At 35.3% G+C, this 18966-nt stretch overlaps 1 protein-coding gene across 10 annotated transcripts in view; it reads left to right on the top strand.

Annotated features, from left to right (window-relative positions):
• Positions 1-18966, top strand: part of DENND4A (DENN domain containing 4A) — a 137001-nt gene that overhangs the window by 52422 nt on the left and 65613 nt on the right. For all 10 annotated transcript variants that reach the window (XM_059890360.1, XM_059890362.1, XM_005211320.5 and 7 more), the window contains 3 exons: positions 3555-3804; positions 15814-15883; positions 18255-18424. In XM_059890360.1, the coding sequence (XP_059746343.1) occupies positions 3555-3804; positions 15814-15883; positions 18255-18424 (490 nt within the window). The remainder of the gene's footprint in view (positions 1-3554; positions 3805-15813; positions 15884-18254; positions 18425-18966) is intronic.

Below are 18966 nucleotides of genomic sequence, written 5' to 3'. Positions count from 1 at the left end.
ATCCTTTTGAAACTTACTACTACTCTTCTGTGTTTTTGATGGACTTCCCTGATAGTTCAGACAGTAAAGCGTCTGCCTACAATGCTGGAGACCCAGGTTCGATCCCTGGGTCAGGAAGATCCCCTGGAGAAGGAAACGGCAATCCACTCCAGTATTCATGCCTGGAAAATCCCATGGACCGCGGAGCCTGGTGGGCTACAGTCCATGGGGTCGCAGAGTCGGACACGACTGAGCGACTTGTGTGTGTGTGTATTCATTATAGTTTGTCTAATTCTCCCTGTAGACAATCCACTAGTCAGCTTTCTGTGTCTGTGGATTTGCCTATTGTGGAGATTTTTATGTCAGTAGAATCATACTATATATGATTATCTTGTGGCTGAGTCTTTCTCTTAGCATAAAGTTTTCAAGGTTTATCCATGTTGTAATATGTGTCTGTGCTTTATTCATTTATATGGCTGAATAATATTCCATCTTATGGGTCTACCACAATTTATTTATGCATTCAGCAGACAATGGATATGTGAGTGGTTTCCACTTTTTGGCTATTATGAATGATGCTTTTGGGAGTATTAATGTACAAGTTTCTGTATGGCTGTATGTTTTCATATCTCTTGTATTTATACTTAGAAGTGGAATTGCTAGGTCATACAATAATTCTGTGTTTAACCTTTTGAGTCACTGACAGTTTTAAGCCTTCTTTTTTCCATGGCTCTGTTGCCAAAGAGGATGCGGTTAACTTATAATATTTTGGTTAAAAATAAGGAAGATAGCAATGTCCCTACTAATATCAGCAAAGGGCTATAAAAGTTCCATCTCCTAATATATTAAGTCTGAAAGTGAATAGTCAAGTTTACTCATGCCTGAGTAGAGATTGGATGAACTGGAAGAGCTCCTGAAACTTTCTTCTGCTTTTAAAATTCTATTATCTAAAGATTGATATCAGTAAGTTATATTAAACTCATTCTTTATTGTGCTAATTCATGAATCAATTGCTGTAATTTTAAGTAGGCTTCAGAACAGCTACCATATTGCTTCATATGAAGCTTACATAATTAGTAAATGGCTTGGGAAAATAAGCCAACTGTTAGATTGTATTTTCAAAAGATTAGGTTAAGTAGCTCCTATGATCACTAATCACTGTCTGAATTCTGGCTTGCAGATAAAATGAAGGGAATTTTGCAGATTCTTGTTCGGGTGTTGGAGTTGCTTAAATTAAAGATGAGAAAATTTCCAAGCATAGAAAAGATTTTCCAACAGGGAAGGACGTGAACTGGAAAGAATAAATTAACCACTGTTACGGCTACCCGCATATGTTTGTCATTGTGGAGGATATGACATCACTGTTGCCTTTAAAAAGCTTACAGTTTAAATAGGAAAAGTTACCCAGCAATATAAAACAGCAAAACAAGCAATATATACAATAGCACAATACCTGATTAAAGAAAATAGGTAGCTTATATATCAAATATACTTATATTCCTGTATCTTTTAAGAGTTTGAGGTGATAAGTGGTGGTTTTTTAAAAATTGCTCTCTGTGTTGTATTTTTCTTCTCTTGATTTCAGTTGAGCATTTGTGTGCCTGGCATTATTTTGGAGACCCTACTTGTAATCTCATCTAATTCTGCCAAGATCCTATGAGTTAAATTTTTAAATTTTATAGCTGAGTATTATAAGGCTCAGAGAAGTTAAGTAACAACCTGAGATATATAGCTGGTACCAGGATGTAGGAATTCAAATCCAGATGTCTAACTTCTCTGTTACAAATAACCTTTTAAAAATTTTTTATTTTTTTTGTGAGTATAGTTGATTTATAATGTTAATTTCTGCTGTACAACAAAGTGATTAGTTATTCATATATATACACATTTATATTCTTTTCCATTATGGTCTCAGAATATTGTATATAGTTCCTTGTATTAGAATATCAGAATATTGTATATAGAACTATACAGTAGTTCTTTGTTTTTTTATCCATTCCATATGTAATAGGTTGACAATGCCATTTTTTAGGATTTAAAAAAAACAGCACAGTATTGTAAAGCAATTATCCTCTAATAAAACTTTCGTTTAAAAAAAGAAAAAAGCAAGATCAAACCAAGGAGTTAGCAGTTAGGCTAACGTTGGGATATACATAGCTGCTATAATTAAGCATCAAATTTTGTTCTAAATTTTCAAAATAGAATGTCAAAAAAAAGAAAAATATTAAGTTTGCTGACAGCTGAGACAAAAAGGAAATTAAAAATTACATTAGAAAGAATTTGACCAATTTTTGGCACTACATTTCAAAAATAGGTCAAAATTTTTTTTCCCTCATAGCTCAGTTGGTAAAGAAGCTGCCTGCAATGCAGTAGACCCTGGTTCGATTCCTGGGTCAGAAAGATCCCCTGGAGAAGGGAAAGGCTACCCACTCCAGTATTCTGGCCTGGAGAATTCCATGGACCATACAGTCCATGGGGTTGCAAAGAGTCGGACACGACTGAGTGACTTTCACTTCACTTTATTTGTATAATGGGATTTTATAAAAGGTAATACTGATTAATGTTGGAGACATTGCCTTCTATAATAATTTTTTACAGCAAATGCATTAAATTTTTACCCTGATAGCTCAGTTAGTAAAGAATTTGCCTGCAATGCAGGAGACGCTGGTTCAATTCCTGGGTCGGGAAGATCCATTGGAGAAGGGATAGGCTACCCACTCCATTATTCTTGGGCTTCCCTTGTGGCTCAGATGGTAAAGAATCCACCTGCAGTATAGAAGAGCTGGGTTTGATCCCTGGGTTGGGAATATCCCCTGGAGAAGGGAAAGGCCACCCACTCCAGTATTCTGGCCTGGAGAATTCCATGAACTGTCCATGGGGTCACAAAGAGTTGGACACAACTGAGTGACTTTCACTTTCACTTCACTTTTCATTTAATTTAAATTTTTTAATTTTTTGGCTAAGGTCAAAAACAGTGTTAAAGTCCAAATTAGTGAATTGTGTGAGGGAATAAACTAATATTATTCAAGCGTGATGTTTTCTTTGTGTTCCCAAGTACTTTATGTAACAATGTTTAGAAAATTTAAGGAATTGGATGCCTGGCCTATTATTAAAAACTTATGACTTTACCATAAAGGAGAATGGGGAAACTTTCACTTATACTTTGATGACAGATAGATTTGAGGTCATTTTCTGTTTTGAAAGCCTTAAAAAACTTTTTTAACTTTGGTCAAAATACAAGTTTGCTTTTTCTAAAGATGCTTGGTTTTAGAGACATACATACATACACCTATCTATGTTATCTGTCCATCTATCTATTAAAATACCTTGGCACATTCTGCAAAATGCCATTCTGTGGTTTATGTCAATAAACACAGAGGTTAATCTGTGTTTTCTTTACATTATTAATTTTTAGTGTGGAGAACAGTTGTTCTTTAACTTTATATGAGGCTGTACAATTCAAACTTGCAGTACAGTTGTAATATTTGCTACATTTAAGGATCAGTTTGATTCCTGACAATATTACCTTTAATATTTGAGGGTGTTTTGTAATTGTGTACTAATTTATTTTTTAGGGTTTTATATGACTGGAAAGAAAGATTGAAACAAGGGTGTGAAATTATCCAGAGTACTCCCTATGGACGCCCTGCAAATATTAGCGGCAGTACCTCATCACAAAGAATTTATATCACTTACCGAAGAGCCTCTGAAAACATGACTCAGAATACGTTGGCTGTTACAGACATATGTATTATTATACCCAGTAAAGGAGAAAGTCCACCACACACATTCTGCAAAGTTGACAAGAATCTCAATAACAGTATGGTAAGTGACTCTTCTGCATGGATAAAATTAGCCACCCATGAAAAGAGCATAATTTAAAATAAATCTTTGGAAAACAGCATGGCACAATTACTGAATTAAAAAAATAGATTTCTTAAAGATGTCATATATTTTATTTTTAGGAAAGTAATTTAGCTGTACTTTCAAAAAGAACTGTGCAAAAAGCTTTCTTTCTTTTTTTTTAATTAAAAAAATAATTTTTTCCCCTTACTGCAAAAGTAGCGCGCTAGCTGAGGGTAACCGCTCCACTTGTGCACTAGATCCCATAAACTCACCTATTTGAAATGAGGCCATGGCTTCAACAATCCTCCCTACTTTTTTGTGACTCATCAGTTTTTCACTCTACTGGATCATTTACTTCAGCCTGCAAAAGCATGCTACAATACCTCCCATCTTTACAGAGCTTCTTGATCTTTGTATCCCACTCCATGTATTCCCCCATTTGATTGTCTTTATAATAAAAGGTCTTAGAAGAGATGACTATATTCCATCTCCTTCCTCACTCTGACTCTTTGCAGTAAGGCTTTTGTCTCCATCATTCCACCAAGATTTCTCTTGTTGAATCCAGTGATTCAATGCTTAATCTTAATGTTTCAGTACATTTAGACATAGATGATCACTTCTTCCTTCTTGAAACAGTGGCAAGAAAAGAAGATGTAATCGTGTCCAACTCTTTGTGACCCTGTGAACTGTAGCCCACCTGGCTCCTCTGTCCATGGAATTCTCCAGGCAAGAATACTGGAGTGGGTTGCCATTCCTTTTTCCAGGGGATCTTCCCGACCAAGGGTTCTAACTTGGGTCTCCCGCATTGCAGGCGGATTCTTTACTGTCTGAGCCACCAGGAAAGCTTTTGCTGATTCCTTCCCAATTCCCTAACTTCTATGCAACAGTGTCACTGGGGTCAGTCCTCAGACCATTTATGTTTATAATCTAAACTCACTTCTTTGATGATCTTATCATTTAATTCTGAATTTCTGTGTCCCCACTGGATTTTTTGAATTCATTTTCTTTTCTTGGATATCTTATCAAATAGGTCATCTCAAATATAACATGTCCAAAACTGAACTCCTAGTGTTCCTCTCCAAATCTACTTATCCCCATAGTCTTATTCCTCTAGTAAAAGGGAATTCCACTCTTCTAGTTACTCAGACTAAGAATCCTCTGAGTAATCCTTAACCTTTATCTTCTACCTCTCATTCAATTCTTCTGTAAATTCTGTTGACTTTAATTTCAAAACATATTTTCAATTTGAATACTTTTCAACTTCTCCATTGCTACAACCCTGGTCCAAGCCATGATCATCTCTTAACAGGATTACTGCAATTCAGGAGTTAGATAAACTTTTGCAGAAAGGGCTAAATAATAAGTTAACTTTTGCAGGTTATATACAGTCTTTGTTGCAGATTCACGTTTTGTTTTAAAAACAATCTTTAAAAAACATAAAAATCAGTCTTAGCTCAGTTGTACAAAAACAGGGCTTGGGTGGAATGCAGCCCATAGTTTGCCAGACCCCTGGTTTAACTGATCACTGCTTCCTCTGCTTCTTACAACCTGTTCTTCACATCACAGCAAGAAGGATCCTTTTAAAGCATAATTTAGATCATGTCTCTCCTGGGCTTACAACCCTTATGGTTTCCCATCTCACTCTTATTAGTAGTAAAAGCCAAAGTTCTTCCAGTAGTCTAAGGCCATTATGTATGATCTGTAATATCTCAGTTGTATCCTAAGAGTTATTTGCAGCTATGTGATCCCTACTTGGATGACCATTTCTTGCCAACAGCCATTCATATACAAAATGCCCTATTCTTTCATGCCATCTTTGCATTTTTTTCTTTTTTATTTCTTAAAAAATAATCAGCCATAGGTATACAGATATCCCCTCCCTTTTGAACCTCCCTCCCATCTCCCTCCCCATCCCCTCCTCTAGGGTGATACAGAGCTCCTGTTTGAGTTTCTTGAACCATACAGCAAATTCCTGTTGGCTGTCTTTTACATATGGTTATGTAAGTTGCCAAGTTACTTTTTCCATACATCTCACCCTCTCCTCCCCTCTGCCCATGTCCATAAGTCTGTTCTCTATGTCTGTTTCTCCATTGCTGCCCTGTAAACAAATTCTTCAGAACCATTTCTCTATATTCCATATATGTGTATTAGAATATGATATTTATCTTTTTCTTTCTGACTCACTTCACTCTGTATAATAGATAGGTTCATCTACCATCTGGGTTCATCCACCTCATCAGAACTGACTCAAATGTGTTCCTTTTTATGGCTGGTTAATATTCCACTGTGTATTTGTACCACAGCTTCTTTATCCATTCATCTGTCAGTGGGCATCTAGGTTGATTCCATGTTCTAGCTATGGTAAATGGTGCTGCAATGAACAACGGGATACATGTATCTTTTTCAACGCTGGTTTCCTCAGGGTATATGCCTAGGAGTGGGATTGCTGGGTCATATGGTGGTTTTATTCCTAGTTTTTTAAGGAATCTCCATACCATCTTCCATAGTGGCTGTATCAATTTACACTCTCACCAATAGTGCAAGAACATTCCCTTTTCTCCACACCCTCTCCAGTATTTATTGTTTGTAGACTTTTTAATGGTCAGACCATTCTGACCGTGTGAGGTGATATCTCATTGTAGTTTTGATTTGCATTTCTTTAATAATGAGCGGTGTTGAGCATCTTTTCATGTGTTTGTTAGCCATCTGTATGTCCTCTTTGAAGAAATGTCTGTTTAGGTTTTTTCCCACTTTTTGATTGAGTTGTTTGTCTTCCTGGTATTGAGTTGTATGAGCTGCTTATATATTTTGGAAATTAATCCTTTGTCAGTTGTTTCATTTGCTATTATTTTCTCCCATTCCGAGGGTCATCTTTTCACCTTGCTCATAGTTTCCTTTGCTGTGCAAAAGCTTTCAGGTCCCACTTGTTTGCTGCTGGTAAGTCACTTCAGTCATGTCTGACTCTGTGCGACCCTATGGACAGCCGCCCACCAGGCTCCTCTGCCCACAGGATTCTCTAGGCAAGAATACTGGAGTGGGTTGCCATTTCCTTCTCCACCTATTTGTTTACTTTTATTTCAATTACTGTAGGAGGTGGGTCATAGAGGATCTTGCTTTGATTTATGTCATTGAGTGTTCTGCCTATGTTTTCCTCTAAGAGTTTTTTAGTTTCTAGTCTTATATTTAGGTCTTTAATCCATTTTGAGTTTATCTTTGAGTGTGGTGTTAGGAAGTGTTCTCATTTCATTATTTTACGTGTAGCTGTCCAGTTTTCCCAGCACCATTTATTGAAGAGCTGTCTTTGCCCCATTGTATATTCTTGCCTCCTTTGTAAAAAATATGGTACACACAGGTGCATGAGTTTATTTCTGGGCTTTCTATCTTGTTCCATTGGTCTATATTTCTGTTTTTGTGCCAATACCATACTGTCTTGATGACTGTAGCTTTGTATTACAATCTGAAGTCAGGAAGGTTGATTCCTCCAGCTCCATTCTTATTTCTCAAGACTGCTTTGGCTATTTGGGGTCTTCTGTGTTTCCATATGAATTGTGAAATTTTTTCTGCTAGTTTTGTGAAAAATGCCATTGGTTATTTGATAGGGATCTCACTGAATCTGTAGATTGTGTTTGGTAGTATAGTCATTTTCACAATATTGATTCTTCCTACCCAGGAACATAGAATATCTCTCCATATGTTTATGTCATCTTTGATTTCTTTCATCAGTGTCCTATAATTTTCTGTGTACAGTTCTTTTGTCTCCTTAGGTAAGTTTATTCCTAGATATTTAATTCTTTTTGTTGCAATGGTGAATGGGATTGATTCCTTAATTTCTCTTTGTGATTTTTCATTGTTAGTATATAGTAATGCAAGTGATTTCTGTGTATTGATTTTGTGTCCTGCAACTTTGCTAAATTCACTGATAAGCTCTAATAATTTTCTGATACTATCCTTAGGGTTTTCTATGTACAGTATCATGTTATCTGCAAACAGTGAGAGTTTTACTTCTTCTTTTCTGATCTGGATTCCTTTTATTTCATTTTCTTCTCTGATTGCTGTAGCTAGGACTTCCAGAACTATGTTGAATAATAGTGATGAAAGTGGACACCCTTGTCTTGTTCCTGATCTTAGGGGGAATGCTTTCAGTTTTTCACCATTGAGAATAATGTTTGCTGTAGGCTTATCATACATGGCCTTTACTATGTTGAGGTAGGTTCCTTCTATGCCCACTTTTTGAAGAGTTTTAATCATAAATGGGTGCTGAATTTTGTCAAAGGCTTTTTGTGCATCTATTGAGGTTATCATATGGTTTTTATCTTTCAATTTGTTAATATGGTGTATCACATTGATTCATTTGCAAATATTGAAGAATCCTTGCATTCCTGGAATAAACTCAACTAGATCATGGTATATGAGCTTTTTGATGTGTTGCTGAATTCTGTTTGCTAAAATTTTGTTGAGGATTTTTGCATCTATGTTCATCAGTGATATTGGCCTGTAGTTTTCTTTTTTTGTGTTGTCTTTGTCTGGTTTTGGTATCAGGGTGATGTTGCCACGTAGAATGAGTTTGAAAGTATTCCTTCCTCTGTAATTTTTGAAAGAGTTTTAGAAGGATAAGCATTAGCTCTTCTCTAAACGTTTGGTAGTATTCTCCTGTGAAGCCATCTGGTCCTGGGCTTTTGTTTTGGGGGAGATTTTTGATCACAGCTTCCATTTCAGTGCTTGTAATTGAGTTGTTCATAATTTCGATTTCTTCCTGGTTGAGTCTTGAAAGATTGAACTTTTCTAAGAATCTGTCCATTTCTTCCAGATTATCCATTTTATTGCCATATAATTGTTCATAATAGTCTCATAATCCTTTGTATTTCTGCATTGTCTGTTGTAACCTCTCCTTTTTCATTTCTAATTTTGTTGATTTGATTCTTCTCTCTTTTTTTCTTGATGAGTCTGGCTAAAGGTTTTTCAGTTTTGTTTATCTTCTCAAAGAACCAGCTTTTAATTTTATTAATTTTTACTATTATTTATTTCATTTCTTTTTCATTTATTTCTGCTCAGATCTTTATGATTTCATTCCTTCTAATTTGGGGGTTTTTTTGTTCTTCTTTTTCCAGTTGTTTTAGGTGTAAAGTTAGGCTGTCTATTCGATGTTTTTCTTGTTTCTTGAGGTAGTATTGTATTGCTATAAATTTCCCTCTTAGGACTGCTTTTTCTGCATCCCATAAGTTTTGAGTTGTTCTGTTTTCATTGTCATTTGTTTCTAGAAATTTTTTTATTTCCCTTTTGATTTCTTCAGTAACCGCTTGGTTATTTAAAAATGTGTTGTTTCATCTCCATGTGTTTGTGTTTCTTACAGTGTTTTTCTTGTAATTGATATGTAGTCTTATAGCGTTGTGGTCAGAAGAAGTTTCTTGATATGATTTCAATTTTCTTAAATTTACTGAGGTTTGATTTGTGACCCAAGATGTGGTCTATCCTGGAGAATGTTCCTTGTGCACTTGAGAAGAAGGTGTATTCTTCTGCCTTTGGATGGAATGTCCTGAAGATATCAGTGAGATCCATCTCATCTAATGTATCATTTAAGACTTGTGTTTCCTTAATAATTTTCTGTTTTGATGATCTGTCCATTGGTGTGAGTTGGGTGTTAGTCTCCTACTATTATTGTGTTACTGTCAACTTTTTCTTTTATGTTTGTTAGTGTTTGTCTTATGTATTGAGGTGCTCCTATGTTGGATGCATAGATATTTATAATTGTTATATCTTCCTCTTGGATTGATCTCTTGATCATTATGTAGCGTCCTTCCTTATCTCTTCTAATCTTCTTTATTTTAAGGTCTATTTTGTCTGATACAGGGATTGCTACTCCAGCTTTCTTTTGCTTCCCATTTTCATGGAATATATTTTTCCATCCTCTCACTTTCAGTCTATATGTGTCTTGAGGTCTGAAATGGGTTTCTTGTAGACAGCATATATATGGGTCTTGTTTTTTAATCCATTCAGCCAGTCTGTGTCTTTTGCTTGGAACATTTAATCCATTTACATTTAAAGTAATTATCCATATATGTGTTCCTGTTGCCATTTTCTTAATTGTTTGGGGTTGATTTTGTAGATCTTTTTTCTTGTATTTCTTGACTGTGTAAGTCCGTTTAACATTTGTTGTAAAGCTGATTTGCTGGTACTGAATTCTCTTAACTTTCACTTGTCTGAAAAGCTTTTGATTTCTCCATCAATTTTGAATGAGATCCTTGCTGGGTACAGTAGTCTTGGTTGTAGATTTTTCCCTTTCAGAACTTTAAATGTATCCTGCCATTCCCTTCTGGCCAGCAGTCTGCTGAAAGATCAGCTGTTAAGTGTATGAGGTTTCCCTTGTATGTTACTTGTTGGTTCTCCCTCGCTGCTTTTAATATTCTTTCTTTGTGTTTAGTCTTTATTAGTTTGATTAGTGTCTGTGTGTGTTTCTTCTTGGGTTTATCCTGTGTGAGATTCTTTGTGCCTCTTGGACTTGATTAACTATTTCCTTTTCCATGTTGGGGAAAATTTCAATTATAATCTCTTCAAAAATTTTCCCATAACCTTTCTTTTTCTCTTCTTCTGGGACCCCTATTATTTGAATGTTGGTGTGTTTGATATTGTCCCAGAGGTCTCTGAGAGGATCCTTGGTTCTTTTCATTCTTTTTACTTTATTCTGCTCTTCGGAAGTTATTTCTTCCATTTTATCTTCCTGCTCACTGATTCATTCTTCTGCTTCTGATATTCTGCTATTGATTCCTTCCAGAGTGTTTTTAATCTCAGTAATTGTGTTGTTTGTCTCTGCATGTTTTTTCTTTAATTTTTCTAGGTCTTTGTTAATTGATGCTTTCATTTTCTCCATTTTGCTTTCAAGGTTTTTGATCATCTTTACTATCATTATTCTGAATTCTGTTTCAGGTACTTTGCCTATTTCCTCTTCATTTATTTGGACTTCTGTGTTTCTAGTTTGTTCACTCATTTGTGTAGTATTTATCTGCCTTTTCATTATTATTTTTTTTAACTTATTGTATTTGAGGTCTCCTTTTCCCAGGCTTCAAGGTTGAATTCTTTCTTCCTTTTGGTTTCTGCCCGCTAGAGTTGGTCCAGTGGTTTGTGTAAGTTTCATATAGGATAAGCTTTGTGTTGAGTTTTTGTTTGTTTTTCTTTCCTCTGATGGGCAAGGCTGAGTGAGGCGGTAATCCTATCCGCTGATGATTGGGTTTGTATTTTTGTTTTATTTGTTGTTTAGATGAGAGGTCCTTCACAGGGTGCTATTGGTGGTTGGGTGATGCTGGGTCTGTATTACAGTGGTTTCCTTTTTGTGAGTTCTCACTTTTTGATACCCCCTTGGGTTAGTTCTCTGATAGTCTAGGGTCTTGGAGTCAGTACTCCCACTCCAAAGGCTCAGGGCTTGGTCTTGGAGCTCATGTAACTGAAGGAATACTTGAACAGGAAGCACACATGATCTCCAGTGATACTGGTGTCACCACACAACTCCACTCAGGAGTTTGAAAATTCCAAGCCATTTTTGCTTCTGGTCTTTGCCTGAGATGTTACTTCTGAAACCTCCTCCTCTATCCACTTTCTGTCCCGTCCTTGCATTTTGATTTGTTGATGAAGTGTGACAATGGAGAGATTATGGTGCAGGAAGAAGATCGCGGTAGCGAGTGAGTTTTAAAAGCCTTATATGGTACTGATAGTGATGGCAGAAAGGGTTTTTGAACTTTTTTGTAATATAATGTCTAGCTTAACCTCATTTCAAATTTGGTTTAGTATTTTAGCAAGGCTGTTCAGGCTCAAAGATACTTGCCATTTTCCCATTAGTGATTTTTCCCTTTATTTTATAGATTTGCTCGTTTTAGATTGAAAGTAAATTTTTTGAAACCATTACTAGGTCTTATTAACCAAAGTGTTCAAGGTAGACTTGTTACATTGAAACCAAAACCAGAGACATAAGTTTCTGTTTTTCCTTACCCTGATGTATTGGTCCCAGTGTTGTCAGAGTATTAATTCTCTCCTGGAAGAGTATAAAAGAAAAGAGAGAGAGAGTGTAACCTAGTGTGAACAGAATGGACTCCAGCTAACCTGCTGTATTTGCATTCCAGATACATGTCTTGGACAGGTTCTTTGACTTTCTGTGCTTCAGTTTCCTCATCATGAAACACAGATAAAGTAGTGTTTTATCACAGGCTTTTTGTGAAGATTAAATGTTTACTATTTGTAAAGAACGTAGGATAGTGCCTGGCACATAGTAAGTGCTATACAAAAGTTAGCTATTAATTACTCCTTAGTTAACTCTGCCTTTTCAGTCCCTTCTGTGTGTATTTAATGACTGAGAAGGAGCTTTTCTTTTGTTGCTGTTGTTGTTTAGTTTTGAGATATAATTAACATACAGTAAGGAAGAACTTGCCCAATGTTTAAGTTCCTCTTAGTTCCCTTAAGAAACATTATAGGAATAAAAACCTCTTAGATGTTTATTTCCTTACTCTTAAATCTAGTTATCAGTCCTAAATGTAGAGAAACTGTCCTGATCTTAGTGGTTGGTGTCTTTTTTAAGCAATGGGTTGTGGTTTATATCTATTAACAATCTCTGTTTCTATTGTCTATAAGGTAGTAAAAGTAAATTTAGATCTTCAGAGTAGACATACAATGACTTCTAACTCTTTCAGAAATACTAAAATAGACATGCAATGCAGGAAACTTCTTTTCATGTCTGTTGATTGTGTATATAATCAGGAAATGGTTAGGAATAAATTACTGATGTGTTGATAATGCTCAGGAGTATAGTTATATTATAGATTATTCTTGGTTTGGGGAGATTAGGTAGGTTGAATGAAAGCATCTTCTAGTTTTTGAAACCAGGAGAAAATAAACCTAAAAAACAAAAAACTGAAGAAAAAAAAAAAAGAATGAAACCAATCTAATGAACATGAGGAAATGGATATTGAGTCTTTCTTCAAATTCCTACATGATTTTTCTACCAGGCTTACAACTTTGGTCTCAAAATATATTTCCCCTACTTCTCCAACCTCCCATTAAAAGTTTATGGGAAAAGTTTTCAAGAATGACTAGTTTTTAAGCTTAGGATCATAAGCCCTAAGTGATTTGGACTTTGATTGTTTAGAATAGAATGATAATATTTTAGAGCTGGAAGAGAATTTAAGAATGTCATGTTGTCCAAAACTGCGAAAATGTGTGGTTAAGGATATTTAGACCTGGTGCTTTGATGCACACAGCAAACGTTTGGACTAATTTGGGACGTTTCCCTCAGTTTTTGACTCATTGAGAGTATTTTTTTTAATACTCTGTACAAATGGTTCTTGTTTTACAGCCTTACAAGAATGTCAGTACTTGATTTAGCAAGTTTACTTAGAAAAGCAGAGTTATTAACCAAGCAAATAGTTAAATCATGTACGTAATTCCAGAAGAAATGTTTTTGCCATGGCAAACCACAGTATGGATATTTTATGGGTTAAACATTTAAAGTATTTTAAGAACAACAGCCCTTCCTACTGTCTTTTTTGCTGAACCTTTTTATAAGGAAAAATTTAGAAAATGTTCTCATATTTAGTTTTTATATCCATGGCTCTTTTCTTCCAGGGCCTTATAACTTCTACTTTATCTCTAAGTCCTTGTGTTTTATTTTAGGATATTCCTTTTGGTTTCCACCACATCCACATGGTCATATATAGTTCTCTTTTTATCATCACAAAGGTTACTGAAGGCTTTTTGTTATCTTTACAAATTTGGCTTATTAGGAACTGGAGTTGGGACTTTGCTATACAGGACCTTTTATAAAATTTTTACCACCAAAAAAACTAAAGGCCCAATCTGCTGACACTCATAATATCCACTTGAATTTATACATCCCTTCTTTTGATGTGAAAATATTAAAATTTTTATTAGAATCAAAATCTAACAGAGTAACAAGCATAACTTAATGTCCAAATAAGTATGATTTAACATACTAATCTGCTTGGGGACATATTAAAAAAGTTTTAAAAAGTGGGAAATTTCTGGGTGAGGAGCTAACTTACTGCAACATTGTTCATAACCACACCCTGGAGAGGAAGCAACCTAAATGTCCCTCAGTAAGGGAATGGATAAAGTAAATTGTTTCATTAATGGAATACTATCTACCAGTTGAAGTGAAGAAAGTAGATCTGTATCAATTTTACTAATTCTCAAAAACATTTTGATGAGTGAGAAAGCAAGCCATAAAGGCATGTATTCAACACTTCACCATTTATGTAAAGTTATAAAGCATATAACATAATGATATATACTTAAAGATGTATATATTTACATAGTAGAAATTTTAAAAATGCATGTGAATGAAATGCACTAGCTTCAGGCCAATAGTTAACTCAGAGGACAGAAAGGAATGGAAGATGAGGCTTTAGTTAAATCTGTAATTTTTTTGTTTATACATTAAAATATTGGAAGCAAATATGGTCATTGTTAACATTTAAAGCTGGGTGATGAGTAAATGGGTGTTTTTATGGTAGTCTCTTAATATTTTTAAAATGTATTTCTTAAAGTAAGTGTATTTTCTTTATATATATTTGTTCTCAGTGCTAAGTATCTGTCCTCATGTACTAACTGGTCCATGCAAGCACTCTCCATCATGTATGCACAAACACATCACCTCACATTCATTCCTTTAACAAGTATTTATTAAGTATTTTTATATAATAGGTTTTTTATATAATAGGTACTGTTGTGGGTGCTCCAGATACAGCAGTGAGCAAAACAAAGCTTCTACCATCATGGAGCTTATTATATTCTAGTGGTGGGAGGCAGATAATAAATAACAAAGTATGCTATATGCCAAATGGTGGTAAGTGCTATGTATGGAGGAAAACAACAGCAACAACAAGAGAGGGGCAATAAGGAGGACCAAGGAAGGGAGAGGGAGACTTGGTATTGCATAAGAAGTGATGAAAGGAGGGCTGTCTAATAAAGTGACGTTTGAGTTGAAGCCTAAAGGAAGTATGTTTTGTGAGTGTATCTGTAATCACCTCTTGTCAATGGTGGCGTCTTCTAAGTTACACATCCATTTCTGGCTTCTCACCTTACCTCCATTTGACTCTACACTTGGATGTCTAATAGATGTTTCCAAACTTACTGTGTCTAAATCTCCTTTACTCTCAGATTTGCTTTACCCGCAGTCTTCTCCATCTCCTTTGGGGACTAGGATTTGAGATTCTTTTGGAAATAGCTATTATTTAAAAGTGTGGTACCAAACAGATGAGATCCTTTAGAGAAAGTAAAGAAGAGACCACATTTAATGATCAGGAAAAGAGAGGATTCTACAAGGGAGATTGAGGACTGGCCAGAGATGTGGTGGTGAGGGACCAGGAGAGTGTGATGCTTCAAAAGCCAAGAAAGAAAAATGTTTCAGGAAGGGGGTCATTAGTGATATCAAAATCTGTTGAGAGACTGAAAAAGATGAAGACTAAGAATTGACTATTAGAATTGGTATCATTAAAGTTTTTAAGGTGTTCTTTTAAAAAATGGTGGGATTAAAACCTTGTTTGGAATAGATTCATGACAGGATAGGAAATAGGGAAATGGATATGGCGAATTACAACTCTTGAGTTTGGTATAAAGAACTGTGAAAAATCTGGCAATATCTGAAAGGTGCTGTAGAATCAAAAGGAAGGTCTACATCCACATGAGTGGATATTTCTTGTTTTTCATTTCTGTCCAAAGTTTGAACTTGGAATAAAATCTAAAGTGTTGTGGCTCGGTTTTGTTTTAAATAGTTGTTTTCCTCATGTTATTTCTGTTGCAAGGAGAAAATACATTAAATTTTATTTCTGAAAGAAAATTGGGCAATAACTCCAATAAAACGCCAGCAAAATAACCAACTGAAAATAAAAAGAAATCCATCATTACATACTGCAGAAATTAAAGAGATTCTATTAAGTTACTGCCTTTTTAAAGTTTAATGATATTTCTTTTATTTTTTTTCAAATTCAGTGGGGATCAGCAGTATACTTATGTTATAAAAAATCAGTGGCAAAGACTAACACTATATCTTACAAAGCTGGTAAGTATAATTTTTCATGGAATACTTAATATATAATGTATTATGGGACCAATAAGATTAAAGAAAAAAACTGTCTTAAAATGCGTTGTCAGGACTGAGACTATAACACACGTCTTTTGATTGTTTTGTCTTTATCCATACGTTATTGGATGCTTAGTGGAATATTAATTTTAAAAGAAGGTAAGGTTTTTTTTAAAATAATAGGTTTAAGTAAATAATAAGTAGATATCATTCTCTTAAAGTCTTAACTCAGAAAATGTGAGGAAAATATTTATGTTCCTTTTGAATTAGTTTCCTTAATATTTATACAGCTACTGTACTGTGTGAACGTTAGTCATGTCTGACTCTTTTGTGACTCCGTGGACTGTAACCCATCAGGCTTCTCTGTTTGTGGGATTTTTCAGGAGAGAACACTGGAGTGGGTTGCCATTTCCCTCTCTAGGAAATCTTCCTGACCCAGGGATCTAACCTGAATCTCTTGTGTCTCCTACATTGGTAGGCAGATTCTTTACCCCTGGCGCCACCTGGGAAGCCTAATATTTATATTAAATTTAGTCAAGTCTGTAGTTTATATGTAATTATATTTCAAAATAATCAGAAATATTATAAATAATTTATAATTTTATAATGCATAGTTGAAATTTTCAGTTGCCAAAAGCCTCAAAATATCAAGTTATTTACAAGAAAGCAGATTCAGCTTTTCAAAAAATAAAATTTTAAAGTTAGTACTCTAGACTCCTACCTTCTTCTGCCTGTGATTTTCTAGGATCCACAGTTCATTGCTGTTTCTGTAGTTTCTTAAAGGCTATACCATTATTTCATGACTTGAGAAAGTAATGGACAGTTAAGTGTAAATCCTCATGAGATCAACTGGTTGGCTAGCATATAATTTGGAGAAGACCATGGCAACCCATTCTAGTATTCTTGCTTGGAGAATCCCATGGACAGAGGAGCCTGGCAGACTATGGTCAAGGGGTTGCAAAGAGTCAGACATGTTTGAGTGATTTAGCAGCAGCAGCACCAGCATATAACTAGAGAATTTTAGAATTGCCTTGGACCTCAGTATATCTAGTTCATCTCACTTTATAGATGAGAAAACTGGAGACCTCTAGGTACACAACTTGTCCGAAGTCAAACAGCTATTAGTGGCAGACCAACCACTCATATTCCCAGTTTGTCATTTTATTTTTAACATTGTCTCATGATGGTTTCCACTTTAAGGATTCAAGCTTAGGAAACCTATTACTGTTTCTAGTCCCACAAAATCCAGTAAAAGAGTCTGGTCTTGAGGGTTTGTTAAGTAGAAGATACTTAGACTGCTTTGTCAACTAGTCTGTTTAACATAAAACCATATACCACTTGAAACTCTGTTTTCCTATAATCTGAGATTATTCAGAAGCTGGGCTTAAGTTGATACTGTTTTAAAGACATTGTAAACATGTGACTTCTATTTTTATGTATAATTTTTCTTGTATTTGTGCTAGAAGTCATATATATATATATATATAGTCCTATGGAATATCTGTTTTAATGTGTCAAAAAAAAAAAAACAAACCCTGAGGTAAAACTATCAAAAACTAGTAAAGTGAATATGTGCATATTGAAAATTTCCTCCCAAAATAGTATGTTTATATGCTGTAAGGTTGTGTGAACACAAAATGAATTTTTAGGAAAGTGAAAGAAAGTGAAGTCGCTCAGTCGTGTCTGACTCTGCGACCCCATGGACTGTAGCCTACCAGGCTCCTCTGTCCATGGGATGTTCCAGGCAAGAGTACTGAAGTGGGTTGCCATTGCCTTCTCTAGAGAATCTTCCCAACCCAGGGATCGAACCTGGGTCTCCTGCATTGTAGTCAGATGCTTTACCATCTGAGCCACCAGGAAGTCTGGATTTTTTTTTTTAGGAGTGTGTGCATATTTGTGTATGTTTCTTTGTGTGTGCTTAGTTGCTGAGTCATGTCTGACTCTTGGCGACCCCATGGACTGTAGCCCACCAGGCTCCTCTGTCCATGAGATTTTCCAAGGCAAGAAGCTGTAGTCAGTTGCCATTCCCTTCTCCAGGGAATCTTCCCCACCCAGGTCTCCTGCATTGCAGGCAGATTCTTCACTGTCTGAGCTACCAGGGAATAGTCTTTTCCTGTTTGCCTTACTAGCCTTTGTGGATGAAGCTTGATAAATATTAAGTAGTTAATATGACTAGTTTAAGAATTAAAATCCACTTGAATCCTATTAAAGCATTCAGAGTTACTTGGTGAACATATATAGTGTTTTAGTCTTCCAGATGTGTTAAATAATAAAGCATTTTAGCATCATTCAAATTATGAGCTGCTAAATTCAAGAGCTGATGAGCTAATATTTATTATTGTTTTTATAGGTCTAATTTGTAGATACCCTCAAGAAGATTACGAGTCATTCTCACTCCCAGAATCTGTTCCCCTGTTTTGTTTACCAATGGGCGCAACTATTGAATGTTGGCCATCAAATAGCAAATACCCCCTCCCTGTATTTTCTACATTCGTGTTAACTGGAGCCTCAGCTGAAAAGGTACTCTGTGTTTAACAAATGATATCTGCAGTTTTCTTGTACATTTTCAAGTCTTAAGTTTTATATGCAGTAACAATAGAAACAATAACTGGTTAAATTGGATAGATTATATGCACCTCTTTCACATTAAAATAACTGCATCTGGAGACATAGGAAAAGAAAATTTTCAGTCTGTCTCACATATCCAAATGCTTTTCTTGTGGATACAGCCAAGGATTTTTTTCATTATCAAATGATGATCCTGCATTGCTTCATTTTCTGTGTTACAAAAGTTTTAAAGTAATACTAAAGACTTTATTAAATATGCAGTGCTGTTTAGAACCATAGCCTATTATCGTTGAAATGGACTTTGATAATCTTGTAGTGCAATATCTTCATTTTATATATTGGGAAATTGAGGTCTAGAGAAATTCAGTGAATTGTCTGAAGTTGAAATTTGTATTTCCTTATCTAAAATTCTGTCCTGCTCTCTACTAAATAATTATTAGGTGGGCCAAAAAGTTTGTTTGGATTTTTCAGTAGCATCTTACAGAAAAACCCAA

This window comes from Bos taurus, chromosome 10 (genome assembly GCF_002263795.3).
Source record: "Bos taurus isolate L1 Dominette 01449 registration number 42190680 breed Hereford chromosome 10, ARS-UCD2.0, whole genome shotgun sequence".
Lineage (NCBI taxonomy): Eukaryota > Metazoa > Chordata > Mammalia > Artiodactyla > Bovidae > Bos > Bos taurus.
This window is presented reverse-complemented; position numbering and strand designations above follow the sequence as displayed.